Below are 25657 nucleotides of genomic sequence, written 5' to 3'. Positions count from 1 at the left end.
ATACTTACAGTACATACTCGCCATAGGACAAATAGCTTAAATAGCCCATCTACAAGCTCACAACGTGTTACGATGCAACAGGTTGTGAGTTTGTAGATCTGATATTTTGGCAATATACATTTTCAATAAATGTATTAGTGTGCTTTACAATGTTAAAGTTACAGGATAATAGACTCTGTATGACATTATGTTTGACTGATATCACATGGATTTCATACAGGAGGCAGACGGTAGATCTTAGTCTTTTACTACCACAAAAACAGCCTCATTGCACGCACACACGCACACACACACACACACACATACACACCCTTGCCACCCCTCCCCCGCAAGGTTGGGAAACACATAAAAAATGCCAAAAATAAATCCTTAAAAACAACAAGTGTTATCTGTGAATCTGTGAGTCAGGGCCTTCTCAGGCTGCTGTCAAATAGGAGGTGGAGAAGTTCACTAGCTTGTGGTAAATGTCTCTGAGTTGAGCCCACAGCCTCTTGGCCCCAGGGTTCTAATTGCATTCTGCTGTGCTGGGCGAGATGGGACCTATCATGTGACACTCTTCTCTACCTCCCCCCCCCCCTCTCTCTCTCTCTCTCTCTCTCTCTCTCTCTCTCTCTCCCAACTAACCCTTAACTCTCTCTACTACCCCTAGAACTTCGTCGGAGAGTTCTGTCTTTCCGAAGTGCAGCATTCCGAACTCTAATTCGGGGTAATGCTTTTCAGAAGTTGCGAGTGACGCCATTTTGTAGTTGAATCGGACCTTTCCGACGAAAGGTTCGGTGGTTGGAGACAGTATGGAAAGGCCTTAAAGGAGTAGTTCACCCCCAAAATGACTTTTTTTCTATTGATTATTCACGCCATGGAGACTTGAATTCATGGATATTTTTTTGTTTTTGTCGTATACCTATAATATAATAATTTTCAGTCATTTTGGGGGTGAACTACTCCTTTAACTCATATGATCCAGCGCTCTCTCTCTCTCTCTCACACACACACACACACACACACACACACACACACACACACACACACACACACACACACACACACACACACACACACACACACACACACACACACACAGTGTTACATCACTGATCAACTGATCATGTTTTTCTACAGCACACTGAACCTAAGCCAAGGCTCAGTCAGCATGTCAACCCATTGACCCTCCCAGAGGAAGGTCACGTGTCAGTGCTCCTCCTCACAAGCCACACTTTACAGCAGTCTCAAACATTTGTGTGCCAAGGAAGTGAAGGAACCCCCGAATTGATATGTATTCGTCCGCGGAAACCCCATCTAAGCTTATGTGCCAGTGACCAAGATTTGTGTAAAAATAAATATATTATTCAAAATCGTCCAAATCTTTTCAAGAGTTTTCTGAAATAGCAGATGAGACACTCAGCTTCCCTTGTACATCTATTTTAGAAAAATATCAAACTTTTCTGCCTGTCAGTGACGATATGCTCATCTGCTACAGGTGCTTATTGTCGTCGTCGGGTAGAAACCTTCTATGTCCAAAACCGTTTTGTATGTATCATTTTAAAAATGATTTAATTGTGAGGCGTTGTGTGCTTGTAGATCGGCTATTTTCACTAGTTTTGTGCAACAGTCTGATATGATGAGGCTGGGCTTTAATTTACGGGGGAAAAAACTTGGAGATACAAGGTATCTGCTGGACAGTGACGTTATGGACCCAGCAGCCCCCTCCCCTGGGCCTATTCCTTCATGGTCTGATGAGACAAGTGGAAAAAAGGACCATTTCTCTCTTCGTCTTTCCGCCTCTACTCAGTCCTCATCGCTCTTTCTCGTTTTCCCATCAGCGCAACGACTCTCTGGAGAGCAGCTGGGTACTTAACCAGGCTAAAAGGATATGCATTATTCACACACACACGGCCCTTTCCCCACCCACGTGTACGGCAGTGGCGAAATCAGGAGTCATCTGAAAAACGAAGAGTGATTAACATTCAAAAGCTTCTGGGGCACGCGGCAGTCTCCGGTTCGATTCCCGACCGGCTGGACTATTTGCCGCAAGTCACTCCTCTGCTCTCTCCATTATTTCCCGACTCTCTACACCAGGGGTCTTCAACGTTTTCAAAACAAGGACCCCTTAGCTGAGAGAGAGATGAAGCAGGGACCCCCGCTATACATATTGTATAAATGCGTGATGCAGATTTTCATCGATTTCATAGCTAGATTCATAGAATTGTTTGACAGCACTGTCATAAGTCTATGTTAGATTTGTGTTTTTAGTTAACTTGACCTTTCACTCTGTACTTGGTCTGCTCTTTTTTACCTCTACACCAAACTATTTGCCGAAAATAGCCGATCTATCAATTTGGTGACCCCCTGTATTAACTCTGAGGACCTCCTAGGGGTCCCAGACCCCCTGTTGAAGACCCCTGCTCTACACTGTATATACTATCAAACCAGTAAGACTCCCTAATCGGGAGATAAGCGACCGTCAGGTCGCAGCGTGATTTTAGGCCAAAATGTGTAGGAGCAGTGTCCAAAAATGTGTTTGAAAAGATTGGCCTGATGGTGGCGCTATATGGGACAGATCCATGTTGATGAGATGAGTGTAGACATACTGTGTACCGATTTGCGTGATTTTAGGGCAAAATCTGTAGGAGCAGTGTCCAAAAATGTGTTTGAAAAGATTGGCCTGATGGTGGCGCTATATGGGACAGATCCATGTTGATGAGATGAGTGTAGTCATACTGTGTACCGATTTGCGTGATTTTAGGGCAAAATCTGTAGGAGCAGTGTCCAAAAATGTGTTTGAAAAAATCGGCCTGATGGTGGCGCTATGTGGGACAGATCCATGTTGATGACATGGGTGTAGACATACTGTGTAGCGATTTGCGTGATATTAGGGCAAAATCTGTAGGAGTAGTGTCCAAAAATGTGTTTGAAAAAATCGGCCTGAAGGTGGCGCTAAATGGGACAGAGCCATGTGGATGACATGAGTGTAGAGCAAGTGTGTACCGATTTGCGTGATTTTAGGCCAAAATCTGTATGAGTAGTGTCCAAAAATGTGTTTTAAAAAATCGGCCTGAAGGTGGCGCTAAATGGGACAGATCCATGTTGATGAGATGAGTGTAGACAAAGTGTGTACCGATGTGCGTGATTTTAGGGCAAAAATTGTAGGAGCAGTGTCCAAAAATGTGTTTTGTAAGAATCGGCCTCATGGTGGCGCTAGAGGAGGGCCATGTGAGAATTGGGTGGAGGTTGTGGTTTGGCAGCCAAGGAGTGTGTGTGCAAAATTTGGCATGGATCGGAGCAACGGTTGCGGAGATATGAGCAGGGCAAAAGTGTGACGTGTGACAGACTGACTGACAGACTGACTGACTGACAGACAGACTGACTGACGGACAGCTGGTCGAGGTTTTGATAGTAAATGCGACCTGACGGTCACAACTAGGGATTTAACAAGGTCTGGAACTTGGTTTCGAAGAGAGCTTTTCACACAATTTCCTGAGGCATGACATTTATATTTATATTTTATGTGCCACACCTGTTATTATAGTATATTGTTCTTTGCTATAATATTTTTTTCCCTAGAAACCGCTTAGCTAGTCCATTTCGTCCATTGACTCGAGCCGTCAAAATGTTAGTGCTACAAAGGTTAGGCTAAGTGGGTGCTGTGCACAGCTTGCACGCGTTTGGGTCACAAAGCAGCGAGTGTATGGATGGCTGGGTTCATAGTCATATGCTCAACATAAAAACATGAATAGATTTACAGTCCCAGTCCATCTTCTCTTGGATCACTGGCCATGTAACCTTCAGTTGAGCCAATGACTTCATCTCCTCACGGATTCAAATGATTCACTTGACCTTTAACGGGGACAAAGAGGCCGAACGTGTCCTTCATATGGGTCATCAGTCTGACCTGACACACAATACAATTCACAATCCACTTCCCGCCCTTCCACTGCAGCGAGCCCCAGAATCAAGGCGGAAGAGGGTGTCGTAGAGTTTATGTTATCATGATTGATTAAGTAACGTCAATAACAGTAGTAGATATTATATTGTCATGATTGATTATGAGTGACGTTAGTAAGAGTAGATTATGCTGTATCATGCATTGAAGACAACATGATGTACTGTACTGTAAGATGTTTTCCTAGGTTGATAGAGATTGTTTATGTTACAGCTTGTCCTTGCAATGCCAGTATAACTATGGTTTGATTTCCTTTGCTTAGGGCAGAATCTCGGTACCACAGGCCTGTGGTACTTCTATGTACACAATCACTTGTACTATTCATTGTATTAAACCACCACCACCACCTTATCCTTTGCCTCTGACACTTCTTTATTTACGTCTTACTGACAGAACGTGAATTCCACCACAAGGGTGACAAAGATTCTATTTTTTATCTTTTGGCAGAGCATTAAAGTCCTTGTATAAACAGACTTTTACCAGTGTACATATTGGGAAAACATAACAAATCGTTGGGGAGAAAGTGGGAAGAGAAATCCCAGCACGAGCCTCAAGGTGACAGGCATCAACATCAACAACAACTACACAGCGAAATCAAGGACCGTTTATCGGCCAGAGTGTAAGAACCTTTTAATACCAAAAAAGAAAACGTACTGCATAAAAGATAATCAAGAAACCAACTGGTCAAACATTGGCCACATTTTCAAATAATATAAGAAAGAGGCAAATATTTGTAAAATAGCCATTCTACAAGCTCACACTGACGCTGTAACCTTGTCGATTTGCTATTTTCACAATATTTATCTGTGGAACCGAGTCAAACTAAATGCATGGCCTCAACTCCTACAATTCCAATTTCCAAGTGCTTGTCAGGATGAGGGGGTCACCAGTTCAAATATGATTATTTCGAGGGTTCCCCAGTTCAAATAGCCTATGATTATTTTGTGGGGTCGCGAGCTGAAAAGTCTGAAAACCACTGGTGTACAGCATAAGGTGGTCTTACCTGTGGATTTGTCCATTCTTATGAAGGTACTCCAGGCCTTCGAGCACCTCCTTGAGCATGGTGGCTATGCTAGCCTCGTCCAGGACACCTGCCTTGTGCTCCCCCCGCGAGATGATGTGCTTGATCACATCCAGCACGGAACCTGGCCCACGCAATCACAAAGGCAAGAGAGAAGAGAAAAGGAGAATAATAAGACACAATACAAGCCACAGCCAGACCTGAGGCCGAGTCAAACATGTCCTCTAAATACTAACAGTTTGAAAGAACGTATGTTTCTATATCAGTGGCTCTCAAACTTTTTCATGTAAAGGAAATATGTATGTATATACCGTATACCAAGGGTCTTCAACAGGGGGTCCTCAGAGTTACTACAGGGGCCCTCCAAATCTTTGTGTGATAGAAACTTCTTTTCTCTTTTTTATATCAACCACTTGAACCCTAGTGTCCATCATATATTCCAAGAACTTAAGCCAAAAATAGCAGAGCTAGACGCGAGGCGTTGTGAGCTTGTAGTTCGGCTATTTTCAGCAAAGAGGTCTGCTGTAGAGGGGAAAAAGAGCAGACTAAGAACAGAGTGAAAGGTCAAGTTAATTTAAGTGGTTAAATATCTGAAATTGACATGAATCCAAAATATACTGAGGATAGTGCTGTCAAACAAAGAAACTATATGGAATCTCTGAAAAGGTTGTGAGGGTCCCTGCTTCATCTCTCTCTCAATTAAGGGGTCCTTGGCCTGAAAACGTTGAAGACCCCTGCCGTATACTCCATATGTATTTGGCCACCGACCCCATCTCAAAATATTTTGTTCCAGGGAACCCCAGAATCAAAGATTTTAGTTAAAATGTTTGTTTAAAAAGATTTTCACACATTTTCACGATTTTTCAAAAAGAACAGATCTACAAGCTCATAACGCGGCACGATGTGACGCACTTTGAGAGTGAGGCGTGTTGCTGACTTTGATGAGACACTTGGGAGTAGTTGTCTTTCAGTCGACCTCTGGGAGTATGGTGGCGCACGTGTGTACATCGTGAGAATTTCTGAGAAACATCTTTGTTTGTGTCTGGTAATTATGAGGCGACCCTCCACAGCCAAGCTCCCGCATGGAGGAGAATGTCACTGCAGGGCTCTCCTCTACACCAGGCCTACAGTAACACTCACAGAATGATTCATAAAACACTTCCTTCCTAGTGTGCTGGCAAACATTCAAACTAAATATCTCCCACAATCTGTGGTTGCTGCTCATGTCAATTAGATTATGTGAAGACACGATATGAGAAAACAATGGTATCTTATTTTAATTTCATTTATATAAGAGGGTCATCTTAAGAATGTTGAATTGTAAACGTTCCCACAACCTTTTAATTTGGGCCTAAAAAAAGAAGCTATAAGGGAGGAAGAAATGATTATCAGGCTGAGATCAGCATGGGAGAACTGCGGAGGCCGGAGGAATCTTGACTCTCTGAATGATTAGTTGATTGACTGACTGTTCAGACGCTAGCAGTGGTGTAAAGTACTCAAGTCAGGGTTCCCACACATCATTCTTTACCAATTAATTTCCAAAACTTTTCCAAAACTTTTCCAGAATATTTAACCAGATTTCCAGGACTATATAACAATAATTCAGCTCAATAACGAGTCACTTACTCCTATGCGCAATGCCCAAAGACAAGTAGTGTATGCCAGTGGTTCTCAACCTTTTCAGGCCTTGATCCCCGAAATAATCATATTTGAACTGGGGACCCGGCACCCTGACGAGCACTAAGAATTTTATTGTGAAAATAGCCGATCTACATGCTCGCGTTGCGAGGCGTTGTGAGCATGTAGATCTGCTATTTTCACAATTTCTGCCTCTAATATTTGACAATTTGGCCAATGTTTAATTTGTCATTTCAGAGGTATTAACAAAATTAATAACCAAAGACAATGCATAGCAATTTTTTTCCAGGACCCTTGATCAATTCCAAAACTTTTCCAGTACTGGAAAAATATTTTCCAAATTTCAAAATATTTCCAGGAATTTCATGACTGTGGGAACCCTGTCAAGTACTGTACTGTACTTTTTTTTTTTTTTTTACTTTACTAGAGTATTTCCAATTTTCAATATTTTTACTTCTACTCCCCTACAATTATTTGACAGCTTTAGTTGCAAGTTACTTTGCAGATTTATTTTAGATTATTATCACAAAACATACATTTTACCACTCCAGCCCTACATTATATATATTTTGGCCATTTGAAAATGGCCGATCTACAAGCTCACAATGCATCGTGATGATGTGACTCATTGTGAGTTTGTAGACTTGAGTAAAATGTTGTACTTCTGTTGCACCACTTGTTGATTGACTGACTGTTCCTTGTTTAACTCTCAAATACCTGGAAAGCACCCGAGTCGCGTTAGATTGTAACCACTTTGACCATTATTGTATGCTTTAACTTTAGAAAAATAGCAGATATACAAGCTCAGATCTGCTATTTTTGAAGAATCGTGAAAAAGTGTGCAAGTCTTTGAATATCTTTGACCCGATCTTTGACCCGATTTCTAAATCCTTCCTCTAAATCATGCTGTTCTCAAACCTTTTCATGTCTAGGACCCCCAAAATTACAGGTATTTGGCCACGGACCCCCATCTCAAAATATGTTGTCCCAGGGACCCCCCAGAAGCAAATATTTGAGTTACAAATGTTCGCTTTTAAATAGATATATTCAAAGACTTGCAAAGAAAAATCGAGATTTTTCAAAAATAGCAGATCTACAAGCTCGCAGCGCGCGCTGTGAGCTGTATATCAGTATATCTGCTATTTTTCAATGGTTAAAGCAGTCAATAATCCTAGGCCTAAATGGGTTAATTCATACGCTAAGGGGCTGACATGGCGCCCGGCTCTGGAACTGTGTGGGCACAGCTCGGTCGGAGCCCAACTTGACGGGGCATCATGTGTCCCCTCGCCAGGCAACAGCCGAACAAAAAGAAGCTCTCTGTCTGGGGAAGAAAAAGCAGCCAGACGTTCCATTTTCTGTCAAGCCTCCCAGAAATAGACCCAAAGAGGGGACAGTCTTCAGAGCGGAGGCGCCTAAGATGTAGAAAACACACCTCAGAATTCACTGTGGGAGGGAACGAAGCGAGACAAATTAGCAGGACAAAGATGACGAGCACAACATTTGCAGGCTGAACGTGGTGGCATCTTTGTGGTGTTAGTTCTACACACACACAAACATTACACTCACACATCGTCTTTTCCCTTACGTACGAGCTCACACACACACACACACACACACACACACACACACACACACACACACAAACCAGGGAAAGGGGGAAAGGGCCTTTTCAAGGTCCTGAAATGCTGTCCTCGGCTTGGGCCCGCTGCCAAGATTGAGATTCTGCCACTTGCCGAGCGAAGGCAGCGAGCCAGCAGGCCAGTGTTGTTGGTAGCAGGACATTTATCTGCTCAGTCCGTCTAGGACCAGGATGCTGTCTCTCTTTCTCCTGCGACGCTCAATAGAGCACTCATTGCAAAACGTCCACTGGGGCCAATGATGCGGAGCCACCGTCCGAGGCCAGACAGGACAATGTTATTGCAGGGGGAGGGAGGGAGGGAGGGGGACAGAACGTAGGTGGGGCAAGGAAGAAGCTGATGCTGGGGTTCAACGAGTTCCTGGCGCAGTGACGATGCACTCAGACCATGATTCAGCTCAGTGGCCGTGAGAGAGGGGAGGGGGGAGGGGGGGCCTAGGTGAGCCCGTCCTAGCAGAGGATGGAGGAAGAGAGTGTGTGTGTGTGTGTGTGTGTGTGTGTGTGTGTGTGTGTGTGTGTGTGTGTGTCTGTGTCTGTGTGTGTGTGTGAGAGAGAGAGAGAGAGAGAGAGAGAGAGAGAGAGAGAGAGAGAGAGAGAGAGAGAGAGAGGGAGAGAGAGATAGTGAGCCTGTGTGTGACAGCTCCTTTGAAGCCACGTGAAAAAAAAAAAAAAGCCAGCTCGCTAGCTATTGCTCTGTTCTCCGCTCCCCGTACTCTTGACGCTTCTGCATCTCTCTCTGATCTTCATCTCCCTGTCTGAGAGGAAGGAGAGGGGAGGGGAGGGGGGGTAAGAAATGATTTGACAGGTAGAATGAAACGCAGATGAAGTGTAGCCGAAAACGCGCCCGCTTGGCACCGACTGCTGCTGCGGTAAATTAAAAGATGCAAAGAGCATTTACCGTGTTGAGTGCGGACCGTTTCTACAGACAGTCAGAGAGTCTGCACCCGTCTGCCCTCATCTTAATCACCTGACAGAGTAGAGCACGCTCAGATCAGGACTTCTGTCCCATAGTATTTGAACAAGCAAGCAGCTGCCATCACTGCAGAAATCCAAAGGGTGTTGAGAGGGTCAATTCTTTCACCCTCGGAGGTAAATTGACACTCATTTCTGAGTGACGTGGGTCTATAAAGCCCAACGAGCGACACGAGCGACACGAGCGACCCTAACCCGGTGAAGTGATAAAGTGTTGCGCTTGTTCATCCTTTTTAGTCAGTCAGCTACAGGACCCTCGAGCTGTGAACGAAGACGATATGAAAATGACATGCCACGATTATTGCGATAAACGCTATAATCACGAAAATCAAAATATGCTTAAAACGAAAAATATCACTTTTGTTAAACCACTTGAACCCCCCCGCAATGCCCACATTCCTATTCTGGGGAAACATTCAACTGCCCTACAAAGGCAGAGTGCAGTAACTACGTAGAAGAATTTCACCAAAAAATGTAACAGCTGATCAGCCAAATGAGATAAAGGCATAAAAGTGATATTACACTGATTGTATATCTGTTCTTGAGGTAATTGTTCATCCTCCCATATCATGAAGGCTAATTTGACCTTTGGGCGACACAAATAAGTTGGTGTGTCCGAAAAACGTTGTTACTGCACTCTGCCTTTGTAGGGCATGTTCACAATGAACGCAACAATGAGCTTGCCTTGTACATCTGCCATTTTTGCTGAATCGATGTGTGTAGAGTGAAATAAGAGCATACCTATTTACAGGTCGGTTTTATCAAGTACAGAGGGTTTAAGTGCTCTGAATTTGCAGCTCAACAAAAGCTAACGGAGGACGATTTACACTATTTTTTTATGTATCCTTTTTTTGAAGATTTCTGTGAAATCTGATATTAAATGAGTGCACTTTGTAATTTGCACTTTTGAATACTTTAAAAGTAAGTACTCCAGTGCTTTAACTCAAGTACAAATTCAACTGAGGAACTTTCACTTGTAGTGGAGTAGTATTCGACCAGAGGTGTCTATGCTTTGACTCATACGTTCTGGATTCGAGTAATTAAGTCCACCGCTGTTACGCAGACACAGCGGCAGTGTGTGAATTACCTCAGGCCATGCCGGGATCTATAAATGCCACGGATGTCAGCTTCTCTCAAACTCAGCTGATTGAACTTTTTATGCCTCATTACTTTGTTCCGACACACCGCGCACCAGCCGACTGGGTGCACGTTCTACTGTTCAAAAGGTTTCGTTTTGCGTAGGGGGAGAAAACTACTTCTGCTAAAGCTGGCTTTGAATGGTGCATGCCTGATCCCTCCCCCCCCACCCCAGGGAAGGGCTTATCTACCGTAAATCACACAGCGATTATATCAGCTGAACTCTTGACATTAAATACCGCCACAGTACAAAATGCAAATTGACATGGAAATGTCAAATGATCGTTCGGTTTCATTCAGCTTAAAGAGACCCAGTCAGACAGAAGGCAGATTAGCCACACTGACTCACTGGTGGTGATACTGTGTTAACAAGGGCTGTCACAATTGTTACATAATAATCGCCTAATCGCAATTATTTAAGATAGGCCTAATCGTAATTTTTCTGTGCATAAAAACTTCAACGACAGAAACGCGATTAAATCGTTAATCGCAATTATCCGAGCGACAATTAATTGTCAAGCTAAATGTAATTATTCTGACAGCCCTAGGAGAATGGTTTTAAGAGCAGAAGCCAAGTGTGCTAAAGGCCAACGGGGGGGGGATGCCAAGGGAGTGGTGGTGGCAGTGGGCGTGAGCAGGCACCGGGACAATGAGGGGTGGGAAAGATTCGAGAGCCTCACCCACCCAGACACAATCCAGGCTGAGGCAGACTGATGGGATAATTAGACATCCCCCCAAAAAAACAAAAAAAACAACAACGATTGAAAGAATGTGAAGGAACGAACTCCACTGAAAATTGAAACTGGTCACACGGTTGTGTAACATGTGTATGTGGTGTGTGTGTGTGTGTGTGTGTGTGTGTGTGTGTGGGGGGGGGGGGGGGGGGGGGGGGGGGGCGTCAACAATGCATGACAGGAAATTAAATATTAAGGGAATCTGACTGTTTAGAAATGTGTTGTCTTTCTTCAGGTCATTAAACACACCAGGGGTCTGGGATGCAACAGTTATAGTCGGGGACCCAGTCCCCAAAATGGGAGGGGACCTGTGATTTTCTGCCGTACTTTTTATTTCTGTTTTATCTATTAGTTTGGTCATTAAGGTCCACAGAATGAGAGGCCTGCTCTGCCGGAAACATCGCGAAAAAAAGTTATGGCCATTTGTATATTCACTGTCCCATTGACTCCACTAGAAATATTAAAAACATTAAAAACATCTGCTTTAATTAGCATGTGAGGGGTCAAATTAGGGGTTCTTCATGATTCTGAATCCATTGCAAGCATTTGTTTTGCATAAAAAACATTGCTTGGGTTACTTTTCGGCAGCCCAAAACTGTGAAAAGTGGAAAAAAAGAGATGACTCATCACTTTTGACTGTTTTGGGGGGTTGATATCTTGCCCAAGGAATGTTTTTCATGCAAAACAAATGCTTGCAATGGATTCAGAATCACGAAGAATCCCTAATTTGACCCCTCACATGCTAATTAAAGCAGACTTTTTTTCTTTTTTTAATATTTCTAGTGGAGTCAATGGGACAGTGAATATACAAATGGCCATAACTTTTTTTCGCGATGTTTCCGGCAGAGCAGGCCTCTCATTCTGTGGACCTTAATGACCAACCTAATAGATAAAACTGAAATAAAAAGTACGGCAAAAAATCACAGGTACCCCTCTTTTCTTTGAGCTTTTGGCCATGTGGGTCCTCGACTATTATAATATATAAATCAATTAATTGAGTTTCAAAATTACCGATCTACAAGCTCAAAGAGCATTGCATCGTGAATCGTGATGCATGGTGATCTTACAGATCAGCTATTTTGGCTAGTTTTGCATGACACTGTTGTACGACAAAGTATGATATAGGGGTTAAGTGGTTAATCAGACTAAACAATTTAAGTCCATTAAAAAAACTCAATTCACATGTCTTTGTGTCGATTAGTTCAAATACTATATCATTACTTGACCAATTGGTAAAGTAACCGAAAGAATAAACGCCAGAAAATCATCGATGGTTGCAGGCAGCCCAAAATTCAAGTCATCAAACCCTCAAAAACTCAAAACGCCACGAGACGATGGCCACGTTACAAATCCATTCCTCGCAGGCTTTTCATATGCTAAATTCAGACGGGCTATTAACAACCAGCGTTGTAACCGCATCCCACTTTGACTGGCGTTCATTCAGTGCTGGCAGCGCCGACTGTGGGTTAGCGAGGCTGCCCATTAGTCTCCTGGAAACACATTCCTTTTCCTCGCTTTGGTATGACTCACTCTGTTCCCGTGGGTAGCTCCATGGATCTCCTGAGACAGTGGTTGGAAAGTAACTATGTACATTTCGTCACTGTCGGGAAGAAACCTTGTATCTCCCAGTTTCAAATGTGTACGTTTTTTTCACGAAGTAAAGTCCTGCTTCATCAGACAAGGCTGTCGCACAAAAGTAGTGAAAACAGCCGATCTACAAGCACACAACGCCCACCGCGAGGCGTTGTGTGCTTGTAGATCGGCTGTTTTCACTAGTTTAGTAAAAAAAAAAAATGATAAAAACGAACGGTTTTGGACATACAAGGTCTCCACCCGACAACGACGATTTACTCTAGTACTGTTACTTGACTACCATTTTTAGGTACCTTTATACTAACTGGAGTATTTCCAGTTTTCAATACTTTTACTTCTACTCCTCTAACATCTCAGTGACAAATATTGTACTTTTTAATCCACAATGATTATTTGAAAACTTTAGATACTAGTAAGTTACTTTTGTAGATTTTGATTATTAGTACAAAGCATACAGCCCTATTTAAATTTGGCTATTTGAAAATAGACGATCTACAAGCACACAACATGCGACGTGTTGTGTGCTTGTAGATCTGCTATTTTCAAAACATCTAATATGTGACAACTTGTGAAATGCGACATTCTGCATAATGAGTATTGAGTAGCCTACTTTTACTTTTGGCACTTTAAGTATATTTTGATATATCTTTGTACTTTTACTCAAGTACATTTTTGATTACCAGACTATTACTAGTAACAGCTTGTTTCTATATTGCAGTATTGATACAGTACTTAAAAAGAAACTGGAGTACTTTTTTCCAGCACTGGATCTCCATCCAGCCAGTGTGGGCCACTGGGCCGGGGTCAGCTAATGACAGGTTATGTACTACTGTAGGGCTTCAATGGAACACTTGTTCACACAGCTCACATTCAGAACAGGATTTTCTTGAAAAGCCCTACCCCTTAATAACACCTACTGTACTGTAGCGCCTACCCCGGGAATATGGGGTGAGGTGGGGTGCTGTCAGGGGTTCCCTTTTCAGGCCGCAACCCCCAAAATAATCATATTTGAACTGGGGACCCCCCACCCTGACGAGCACTAAGTTGACATTACATTTCGTACAACACGCTCTATTGTGAAAATAGCTTGCAAGGTGTTGTGAGCATAAGATCGTCTATTTTCACAATTTCCGCCTCTAATATTTGACAATTTGTCCAATGGCCTAATTTGTCATTTTAGAGGTATTAAAAAGTCAGATACCCTCTATACACTTATACTGTACGTTGGTTTGTTTACTGTTGAGTGAGAAAACAATGTTTCACATAAAGCTAATCATCTGGGGACCCACAGCTTGAGAACCACTACTCAACTGTATGTGAATGTGATCCTGACCGCTGGATTCAGAAACCTTGAATGTCCATTTCTTGTCCTTTCTTGTTGATACTTTTAGCACCCACAGACCCACTTTCAAGCTATTATACAGTAGGTGAACATTTTGAAATGAAATTTGAAAAAAATGATAATAATCAAAACAACCATATCTACAAACTCCCTATTTTTGCCCAACGCTGTTTTTTAAATGTAAAATGACCAGCCAATATCATTCATTTCTAAAAATAGAAAATAAAATAGGAAAATGAAATATGGAATATGGAAAGTCAAGGTTTCTGCCTAACCCCCAGTGAGGACATTCTACTTCTCTATGCTCTTCTAGTAACTCCATGAGTTTATCTGGTGTGCATCTGGTAACAGAATGAGAGAATGCTGCTGAGCAACCAGGGAATAAATATGCGGTCCGACATAATTTTCTTTATTCTTTTCATGGAGAATGAGCGCTGTCGGAATGCACCCTGCTACCTTGTCATACAGCACTTTACAAACCACAGCTGTCATGGTAAAACACACATGTCACGGATGTGATGGATTAACTCCCGGCCTGCCAATCCTCTTGCAACAGCAGAGGGCATATCAGGCTGGCTAGCTGCCTGGCTGGGTGTGTGGGGTCCAGAAGCCCAAAACCTAAAGCAGGGGTCTTCAATAGGGGGTCCTCAGAGTTAGTACAGGGGGGGGGGTCGCCAAATCTTTGTGTGATAGGATCATGTTTTTTTTTTAGCGGTGGTAAACTGCTCCTAAGAGTGGCTGTGCGTGTCTCTGTAGCCTTTTTCCTCAACGTTTTGCCATAGTAAAATGTGTGTACGTAGCATCATGTTTGTCTAGTGATGTCATATGTCATATGTCTGTAGCCTTTTTCCTCAGCGTTTTGCCATGGCAAAACGTGTGTGTGTAGCATACCCTGTACATCCTAGACTCAAATCCTAGTCTGAAGACGCTATGCAAGCACGACCACCGCTCACTTCACATTGGGTGTGATTTTTTATTTACTTTAACAATTTGAACCCTAGCATCCCTGTTCTGCCCTGTGGAGTGACTAACTGTAAACCGGGCCTCATTTGAGCCCTGTCTCCATGGTACAGTAGATGTTGGCACGACAATCATTCAATTACGCCGCACAATAAAACTCAACATCAAGGGCCTCCGTTTTACCCAGGCGGGGGCGTCTAAGTGGCTGTCTGGCCCCCGTCGAGCTGTATGTGGGCGGTCTTCTCTGGCGTGGCTTGGGCGGTAGGGATGGGACGATACGTGATATTATCGCTTATCGTGATAAAAAACACTCACGATAACCGTATCGTGGAGATTCAATTAATCGTGATATCGTCCTCAGTCATGCACTGGGATCAATGGTATTTATAATATACGTACTTGATACAGTCTTTTTTTCACCCGATCAAATGTCTTTGCTAAAAATAGCAGAGCTTGTAGATCTGCTATTTTTTTGGCAAATGTTCCGTCCCAGGATAATGGATTTTGATTATCGTGATGATATCGTAAATCGTGATTTCTTTTGTCACAATAATGGTGATATGACATTTTGATATCGTCCCATCCCTACTTGGTGCAGCCTGGTTCCAGCTGTACGACGGCTTGCCATGTGGCTGGTGACTCACTCAAGTGGATCTAAGAGAGCCAGGCATGCCACCTGGGCACACACACACTATCTGTTACAGTGGGACTCTGTGGACACAGCTAGGGGCCTGGGAAGGGGGCGGCTAGTGGGCGGCTGATACCCACTGTTGAGTGTGTGTATTTATTAAAAGAGAGGCTGAGAGAAAGAGGAAGAGAGAGGGGCGGGGATCACTCGGCACTTTGGAAATGAATGCCCATTACCCCCATCAGACTGTCTTCATGTCAGAGTGAGCGGAGCACACCACCTCGCCTTCACTGCACTCTTGGCACCGCAGGCTCTAATCTCTATGCTCTCTGTTTAACTCCATGAGCCCACCAAGATCAGGGTTTGAAAGCACCCATTTACCTCAACCACTGGTTGAAAACCACCGCTCCAAACCATTGCAATGAGCAACTCTCATCCAAGTCCGTCCCCACCCGCGCAAAAGCCCCAGCTAAGATTCCCCGCAGACGCGGAAATACCAATCAGCAAAATATCCAAGAGCTTTTTTTTTTGGGGGGGGGGGTAACTCTAGGCAGGCTCTACTGCTGTATCCTGTATCCCTCCTCTTCAACTTCGCCTCACCTCGCACCGTGTTAATTGCAGCGCTGCCACGGGGGTGCTGTAATGCCAACCCGTGGTACCCTGTTATTATCCCTGCCTAGTTATTGGCCTCCCACGCTGCATGGGGGCCCCGGCATAGAGAGCCGCGGTGCAAACACACACACAGACATAACAATGAGGATCAGTGCCTGTCACATTCCCCACAATCACACACAGTCACACATCCATCAGCTAGAGCCAGCCAGCTGCCCCGGCACGCTCTACTTTCTCTGTTAGTCGCTACGAAACAGTGCCCGTCACTCACCTCAACCGCTGTCCTGTGTCTAACCCAGGGGTCCGGGACCCCTAGGGGGACCTCAGCGTCACTACAGGGGGGCCGCCAAATCTTTGTGTGATAGGATCATGTCTTTTACATTAAAGGGCCAGTTCACCTCTGGGACAACCAGATCTTATTCTATTGTTGTTTGGGACAAGATCAACACAATCCTTATTTTTTGTGTTCAATCTGTGTTTTGAGATATTTTAGTATTTCAGCATGAATGATGATGCATTTTGCATCATATGACATCATCATGCTGCATCATATGATGCAAAATGCATCATCATTCATGCTAAAATACGAAAGCTATCTATCTCAAAACACAGATTGAACATAAAAAATAACTCAGGATTTAGTCCATGGGCCAGACGGGTTGTCGGTATCAAAAAGGTGGCAAAGGTTACCATGCATTTTTGAAAAGCTCTATATCTGTAGATTATATTTTGGTATGATAACCCTTTCTTAGACCCAGCTAAATTGGTGTTATCAGCCGCTAGAGTTGGTCCCATTAACTTTACATTACAGGGAAAAAAAGCAAAAAATTAATCTGCTTTAAGTAGCATAAGAGGGGTCAAACTAGGGGGTTTTCATGATGCTGAATCCATTGCAAGCATCTGTTTAGCACGAAAAACATTCCTGGGGCTAAAACAGCCCCCACAAAAGTGATGACTCATCACTTTTCATCACTAAACCATAGTCTTTTTAGCCCAAGGAATGTTGTTTGTGCAAAACAGATGCTTGCAATGGATTCAGCATCATGACAAACCCCTAGTTTGACCCCTGACACCCCTCTTATGCTACTAAAAGCAGATAATTTTTTTGCTTATTTTCCCTGTAATGTAAAGTTAATGGGACACCAACTCCAGCGGCTGATAACACCAATTTAGCTGGGTCTAAGAAAGGGTTATCATACCAAAATATAATCTACAGATATAGAGCTTTTCAAAAATGCATGGTAACCTTTGCCACCTTTTTGATACCGACAACCCGTCTGGCCCATGGACTAATTGTGTTGATCGTGTCCCAAACAACAATAAAATAAGATCTGGTTGTCCCAGAGGTGAACTGGCCCTTTAACCATTTGAACCCTAGCATCCCAATTCTGAGTGGAACATTAGCCAAAGCGCGAGGCATTGTAAGCTTGTAGATCAGCTATTTTTGCCAAAGAGGTTTGTAGAGGGAAAAGAAGAGCAGAAGTATTTGTCGGTTCAATAGGTTAAATGTCTGAAAATACACATAACTCCAACATGATGACAGTGCTGTTAAACAAGTCTAAGCTGTCCAAGTAAGAAATCTATGAACATTTTAAATCTGCAACACAATTTTATACAATGTGTTGTGGGGGTCCCTGATTCATCTCTCTCTCTCAGCTAAGGGGTCCTTGGCCTGAAAACGTTGAAGACCCCTGGTCTAACCAAACCCAACCTGATTACACAACTCAACAACGTACCTGCCTAGTACCTAGAAAGAGATGAGAAGGAAAAGACACCAACGTAATCTTCTCTACCTCGCAATCCTTGCCCGGCAGACTCATCGCACTCTGTGGCAAATTCACACCGGAAGTTCGGTGAATAACATTGAGAGCCGGCTGGACAGCTCATGAACAAATGAAAAATCGGAATGATAGAGACTTTTATACAGTACTCGTCTCAGGAATTTAAAAGAAAACATGTCACACATTGTTTTCTGCTGTGTTGCTTTTCGGTGTGTACACTGTATAACTTTATAGATGTATCTAAAGAGCACAAAGTACGTTTCTGACTAGCTAGCTAGCAACTAGCTAGTATCGAGACTCCCCGCCATTTCCTGTCCGGAAACCAAATCTCGTGATAGCTCAGAGACAGAAACTATATCTGTCGCTGTTTAGCTGCCTCAATAAAATGATGTACTGTGCACTTAGATAAGCAAGTGATTGTAAAAATACCTGTGATATGTCTTCTTTTATATTCCTGAACCGATTCATAAAAATCGATGTCATCATGTTGATGTGCTAGTATATAGGGGTGTAACGATGCATTTGAAAAACGATTCTATACACATCACGAGACATGGTTGACGATACGATACATGGATCATGGTTCATTCATGGCGATACAATAAGATTCGATTCAATGATTTAAAATCAATATAGTAACTATTTAGCAAAGACATTAAATCTGTGTGAAACGCAGGTTTTTTAAAGGAAAAGATCTATTATTATGGATATAAATAAGTAAACACTGTGATTCGTAACCCATTTAGTGCTCCAGACATGAACAGGTTAAAATGTCCATGCTGCCGTTCGCTTGCTCCGTCCGCGGCCAGTCTCTTATTTTGAAGGCCGGAAGTAGATTGCGCAAACAATTCCTACTTGACGACATTTCTTGACGACCCGGAAGTGATCGTCGTCCCATGCGGGAGCAGTAATGGCGGATCGATGCCTTTCAGCTTGTAATATTTTAGCGAGAATCCAATGCCATCCTTGGCATCAAAAGTGTTTTTTGGAGAAAATGGACATCAAAGATGAGAATGACCGTTGGCTTCCATGTTAAGGGATCACTATTTTGTGCACGTGGATGCACGATGATGAAGAATCGGCGAGTCCATCCGTGCCAGCACTTTCCAACGGACGGTATGGTAAGATTGCCAGCTTTACTGTATATACTAGCCTGACACTCAGCCTGAATTGACATTTCGTTTCACTCCATTATTCAGTCTGAACTTGCTCTGATCTAAGGCAATTTCAAGGATGGGCGTTGCCAAAGAGGCAGCCTTCTGCGATTGGTTCGTAGTGTTGTTATGTGTGGCTGGCTAGTGGCTAGCCTGTTGCTTGCTAGTGCTACTTGCTAACAAAAGAAACAGGCAGAATAGGAGCAATACGAACTAGTAATCAAACACAACATAACATGCCTGCTACTGGTGTTTCATAGCGAGATCGATACGATCGCATTTTACCGCAATTTACCGCATTTTACCGCGATGCGATGCGCGGTACGGTACGGCGGCGGCGCTGGTACTTGGAAACGCACATGAGTTCTGGGAAACCCCCACCCGCGCTGATCACAAGACGCTGATTCACGACGCTGATTCGCCGTACAGATTTTCGAACGAGGAAGGCCTCTTCATTGAGAGCACTTCTAGACCCCTGAATCGCCAAAACAAAAATTTAAAGGGGTGTGGCTAGCGATTCAGGGTCTGGAACTAGGCTATGTATATACAGTATTTTTCACGAGTATACTCGGGATCGGCTACAAATGAGTTAAGCAAATACATGGACATTATATTGCAACACATGGACAAACCCACAACTTGACATGAACACAGAGATTACACACATGTATCGATCGACCAAGAGTAGCTATATGGAATGGAAAAGTAATTCGACCCCTCTTTTAAATTTTCCCTCTTAAAATTGCTAAATACAACGCACAAATACTTAGTTTCCATACAAGGACATTATTTGCATTGCAAAACAATTCGATACCGATTATTTGCATTGTAAACCAATACGATACGATATACAGAGCCAAACGGTACGATATTTGCTTTTACATATCGATATAGTAGATCATTGCAAATTTTAAAAGATTTTTACTATATCGTTACACACCTACAAGTATAGTAACAAGTGAATGTGTGTGTGTGTGTGTGTGTGTGTGTGTGTGTGTGTGTGTGTGTGTGTGTGTGTGTGTGTGTGTGCGTGTGTGTGTGTGTGTGTGTGTGTGTGTGTATGGGTGCGTGCGTGCATGTGTGCGTGTGTAGAGAGATGAGGTTTGAGGTAGTAAATGGACTCTTACCACCACCCAACAGCTTCATCACCAACCAGAGTTCATCCTTTACCACAAATGAGGTGTAGTAGGACACAATGTTGGGGTGATGGCACTGGCTCATGGCCTGGATCTCTTTCTGGAGAGAGGAGAAGATAGAGCGAGAGAGAAAGAGAGAGGGAGAGAGAGAGGGAGGGAGAGGGAGAGAGAGAGAGAGAGAGAGAGAGAGAGAGATGAAGAGAAAGAAACAGCAAAAGGTAGTATGCACTGTGGTGGAAAAAGTACTCAATTATTTTACTTAACTAAAAGTATCAATACTGCAATGTAGTAAATGTTAAAGTCAATACCATTCAAAACAATAAAAACTGGTGGGAGGTGGGAGATATGTAATCATACATTTTTTTTGACAAAAATAATAATAATCTTATAAATATTTACGGCACCAATGAAGACCACCCACTATTTTTTCAGCCTTGGGAGGTCATTATGTGATCGGGGGAGATTTCAATATTGCCCCTGTACCGGATATTGACAGATCAACCCAAGTTGATACAACCCATGTACAAACCAGGAAAATATTGGTTAATTATATGAAAGAACTGGGACTAATTGATGTTTGGAGATCCCAAAACCCAGACAAAAAGGAGTACTCTTGCTATTCAAGTACATATAAAACCCATTCACGAATTGATTTCTTTCTTATTTCTAGGGGGTTATGGACTAAGGTGAGAAAATGCTGGTATAATAGTATAGTAATCAGTGATCATGCTGCTGTATCACTGGAGATCAATATCGGCCAGCTTGAATATTGTCCAAGATGTAGACTGCAAGCTTTTGTCAACTTTGTCGAACGTCGCATTGATACATATTTTGAATTAAATACAGATGAAACCTCAGCTAGTATTAGATGGTAAGCATTTAAAGCTTACATAAGAGGAGAAATTATCAGTTACTCAAGTTCTAAAAACAAACAGCATATCAAAGAGGCTGAGAAAGAAGACAGTGTACAATAACAATGACCATGGGGAATTTATTGATTTTGAGAGCAAGTTTTGATAAGCTAACAACTGATAAAGTAGCAAAAAGTTTAATGAAAACTAAACAGTTATATTATGATCAAGGGGAGAAAGCAGGGACATTATTGGTCTGGAGGATAAAGAAAATGCAATTGATAGTATAAAGTTAAAATCTGGTGACATTTCAATGGATCCAACAGAGATTAACAATTCATTTTCTATAAAGCATTATATAAATCAGAATATACAACAAATAAACAAGCACATTTCTTGATTGGTTACAATTTCAGACTATATCAGAGGAAGAAAAAAGAGAATTAGATGGTCCATAAACGATAAATTACCGTAGTGAAATTATAGGGGGAATAAATAGTGGTAAAGCACCTGGACCAACGGGATACCAATTTAAAAATCACACCCGTGTGAACTGAGCGGTGGTCGTGGAGTCTGTGCAACAGCACTACTGGGTGGGTGCAGCGGGGTTAGTGTGCTTTACAATGCTGTAGTTTCTTCACACACTCTAATTTATTTGACCCTAAAACATTCAGTTTGTTAATAATAATAATAATACTTGACCACACATGCTGACCCACCCTTCCCCCCTGTGTGTGTGTGTGTGTGTGTGTGTGTGTGTGCGTGCGTGCGTGCGTGTGTGTGTGTGTGTGTGTGTGTGTGTGTGTGTGTGTGTGTGTGTGTGTGTGTGTGTGAGAACAACAGCGCCCCTCCCTTAACATGTGTGGTCAGAAAAGGTACTGCAGGCTTGAGGCTACATACACGGACGGCCGGACGGCCGGACGGATACCCACACACACGGCCACGTATAGGAGACGGTGTGACCACCGCTCAAAAAAGGAACACTTCCAGACTCATTGAGATTAGCCACTATAATAGTGACACAAAAACCATATAAACCCTCAATTGAATGCTCGTCATATAGACTGATTAGTTTAATGGGATGTGATATGAAAATCTTATGTAAAGCCCTCTCTACAAGATTAGACAAATACTTACCCCAATTGATTAATGAGGACCAAAAAGGGATATCATAACATTAGAAGAGTTTTAAATATCTTACATGAGAAACGTAATGAAAAAGACACAGCAATGCTATCAGTTGATGCTAGCCAGGCATTTGATAGAATCGAATGGGAATACCTTTTCGATGTTCTACCTAGGTATGGACTAGGCGATACTTTTCTTAAATGGATTAAATTATTATATACAAACCCAGCGGCTGAGATACTAACAAACAGTAATATATCAAAATCTTTCTGTTTGCAACGAACGACAAGACAAGGATGTCCTGTGTCTCCATTGTTATTTACGTTAGCCATTGAACCATGAGATATGGCCGTAAGAGCACATACAGCAATATCAGGCATTAAAATTGGGCCAGTAGATCACCGTATCTCTCTATATGCTGACGATATTGTATTTTTGTGACAAAATCAGAAAGTAGTATTCCTAACCTAAGCAGTCTAATTGAGCAGTTTGGATAGTTTTCTGGATATAAAATCAATAATTCAAAGTCAGTTCTAATGTTCCTCAATACGAAGAAAGACACAATCCTATAATAAGGACTCCATTCATGACAACTACTGAAGGTTTAAGTATTTGGGTATCAAGATTACCCCTCATATTGGGGAAATAGTTCCAGCCAATTATAATCCCTTGGTAGACAAAACAATTGAAACATTAGCCCGATGGTCCAATTTGCCCATATCGATGATTGGAAGAATAAATACTAGTAAGACACCCAAGGGTGGAATGCGACCTCAGGGTGACATGCAACCTCGCCCTAAAGGGCGAGGTCGCGCCAATTCTTGACAATCTGGCCAACCACAGCGTTTCTCTGACGATTCTAGTTGTTGTCATTCTGGGGGGAGTTTGTTCATGTTTTTGTGAGGGTATCAACCCTAGGAGACACGGGGAGAACACGCAAACTCCACACAGAAAGGCCCTATCGCTCACACCCTAGGTTCGGTTGGCGATAGGGCCTTTCTGTGTGGAGTTTGCCTAAACATGGAGATGTGGTACAGAAGGACTCATATATGGGCATAAAAAGTATGTCATGTGACATCACTTCCTGTACAGACAGTCAGACAGACAGCCATTGACTCCGACCTAACAATGGCTACTGTCTATGACGGTAGTCCCATATGACATGATGTACTAGACCAGGGGTAGGCAACCTTAGGCACGAGTGCCAACATTGGCACAGGGGAGGGTGATCACCGGCACACTGGCAGAAGTGTGAGAGAGAGGATTTTTTTATTTTAAAAACAAATCTTTTTTTAAACGTGGTCAATTAAATGAAGTTAAGATCATTTATTGCAAATTACATCTTGCACAAAATTCTACATTCATTAAAAATCTGAACTCTGACTGGGGAGGGAGTCAGGGAGATATATGGGTTATTGCTCTGTGTCTAATGATCGTTATAACAATGTCCTGCCAATCAAAATATGTTAAAATATTTGTCATTATTTGTTTCTTAAACGTGGTCAATTAAATGAAGTTAGCTATTTTATAACAAATTACATCTTGCACATACTTCTACATTCATTAAAACTCTGAACTCTGACTGGGGAGGGAGTCGGGGAGATAGGTGGATTATTGCTCTGGGTCTAATGATCGTTATGTTCTGCCAGTCAAAATATGTCAAAATATTTGTCATTAAAATTTATGTTGACATGGCACACTGACACTCGAGAAAATAAAAACATGGCACTTCATTTCAAAAAGGTTGCTGACCCCTGTACTAGACTATCTCCATATATAGTGTTATCCACATCTCCATGTTTAGGCCAAACAGATTCGCTCCATTTCTCCATGTATAGGTCCAAATGCCCAACATTGAGCTTGACAACAAAACGTTCTTAACACAGCAGCCCCCATATTTACTTTAGAAAATATGTTAAATTCTAAGTACGTTTCGAGTACCGGTTTGATACAAGAGCGAATAAGCACTACACTTCTGGAATCATGTGCGTCGACTTAAAGTTGGATCCAGGCCTAATAACTTTATCTGGCCACCCCGTTGCCACCTCCTTGTTACATTTTCTTTTCTCCAGGTAGATGGACATTCTTTCATGGACATCCTTTCATAGGTGATCTAAGTCCAGCCGCCCGTATCAGATCAGAGGAGGATACCGCACATTGTACCTCATCCATCCTTTCTTCTCTCTCCTTTTGGTATCTTTATCCTCCTCCTTCTTTTTTTCTTTTTTATTCTTCTCTTTTTTTGTCTTTCTTAATCTTGTGTATCCTTCTCTTTTTTTTTGTCTTTCTTAGTCTTGTGTAGCCGCCCCGTACAGGAAGAGATGGGGACTTGAGGTCGCAAGTCAGGACTTGAACCTGTGACGCTGCAAAAGCTGGATTATCAGCCTAGATCTTTGGAACACTACCCTGTGTTCCAGAGCAGCAGTTGATTTTCAGTACTGTGTGGTTCATTTGTTTCTCATTTTGGTATGTTGTCACCTTGACTTTGATTATGAAGACAAGACTTGTTGAGATTACTTTATTCAATATGTCTTCAAATGCAATTTTGTCATTCTCTTTGAAATTTTTCAGTGATTCCTGAGTCATGTTGTGACCCAGCAGTACCTCAGCTGTTTCGTGGAAGCATGTCACCCATTGAACAACTCCAGATTCTTCAATTTTTACCTTCAGCCGAAGTCTGTATTTAACGTTTGGAGAGGTCTTTTCGCATTTGGGACAATAGTAGGATCCCTTTTCCAGGTCTCTAAGTTTCCTGTTGCATCTGTCAGTGGTACACGCTTCATATATGTCCTGTTCAATGTCAACATACCTTCTCCAAAAACATCAATATTGAACTCCATATGTATATGGATACATATATGGCATTTTTATTTTATTTTATCCTTTATTAATAACTAGACCAGGTCAACCTGGTTGTGCCAGACCCCCTGTCTGTCATCATCATTTATGACATCATGCCTTTTGTAGGCATGTCATCATCATGTCATCATCATATATACCCTTTATATAGAAAACCCGGACAGACCGACATTTGCTTATGTAGGCCTACCCATTTCATGGGTCTGGCAAAAATACATGTATGTATCCATATACATATGGAGTTCAATATTGATGTTTTTGGAGAAGGTATGTTGTAAATGTATGCTACTTAGTAAGGGGCCTCGGGTTAGATACTCTTTGTATGGCCTCTGGAGGTCCTTGGCGTCGGTTAGTAGTATGCCCAGCACATAAGATGTGGGACGTCACAAAGCCTGCGGCCATGTAGCATTTTCCATCAGGCTTGTTGGTTTTCACGCTCCAGTGCGGCGTTCATGCGCTGCAAGTCCTTGTCCACAGCCCTACGGTCCTGGTGGCCCTTGGTATTGTTGATATTCTGGAAACGCTGCCATTGACT

General features: G+C 42.5%; 1 protein-coding gene across 2 annotated transcripts in view; it reads right to left on the bottom strand.

Moving 5' to 3' along the window:
- oxsr1b (oxidative stress responsive kinase 1b) overlaps window positions 1–25657 on the bottom strand; it is a 132680-nt gene that overhangs the window by 46249 nt on the left and 60774 nt on the right. For both annotated transcript variants that reach the window (XM_080752155.1, XM_080752156.1), the window contains exons 3-4: window positions 20276–20384; window positions 4944–5085 (exon numbers count right to left, since the gene is read on the bottom strand). In XM_080752155.1, coding sequence (XP_080608281.1) covers window positions 4944–5085; window positions 20276–20384 — 251 coding nt within the window. The remainder of the gene's footprint in view (window positions 1–4943; window positions 5086–20275; window positions 20385–25657) is intronic.

This window comes from Nannobrachium achirus (genome assembly GCF_963921795.1).
Source record: "Nannobrachium achirus genome assembly, chromosome: 21".
In the NCBI taxonomy this organism is placed as follows: Eukaryota; Metazoa; Chordata; class Actinopteri; order Myctophiformes; family Myctophidae; genus Nannobrachium; species Nannobrachium achirus.
The sequence above is the reverse complement of the archived record's forward strand: the minus strand, read 5'-3'. Positions and strand labels throughout refer to the sequence as shown.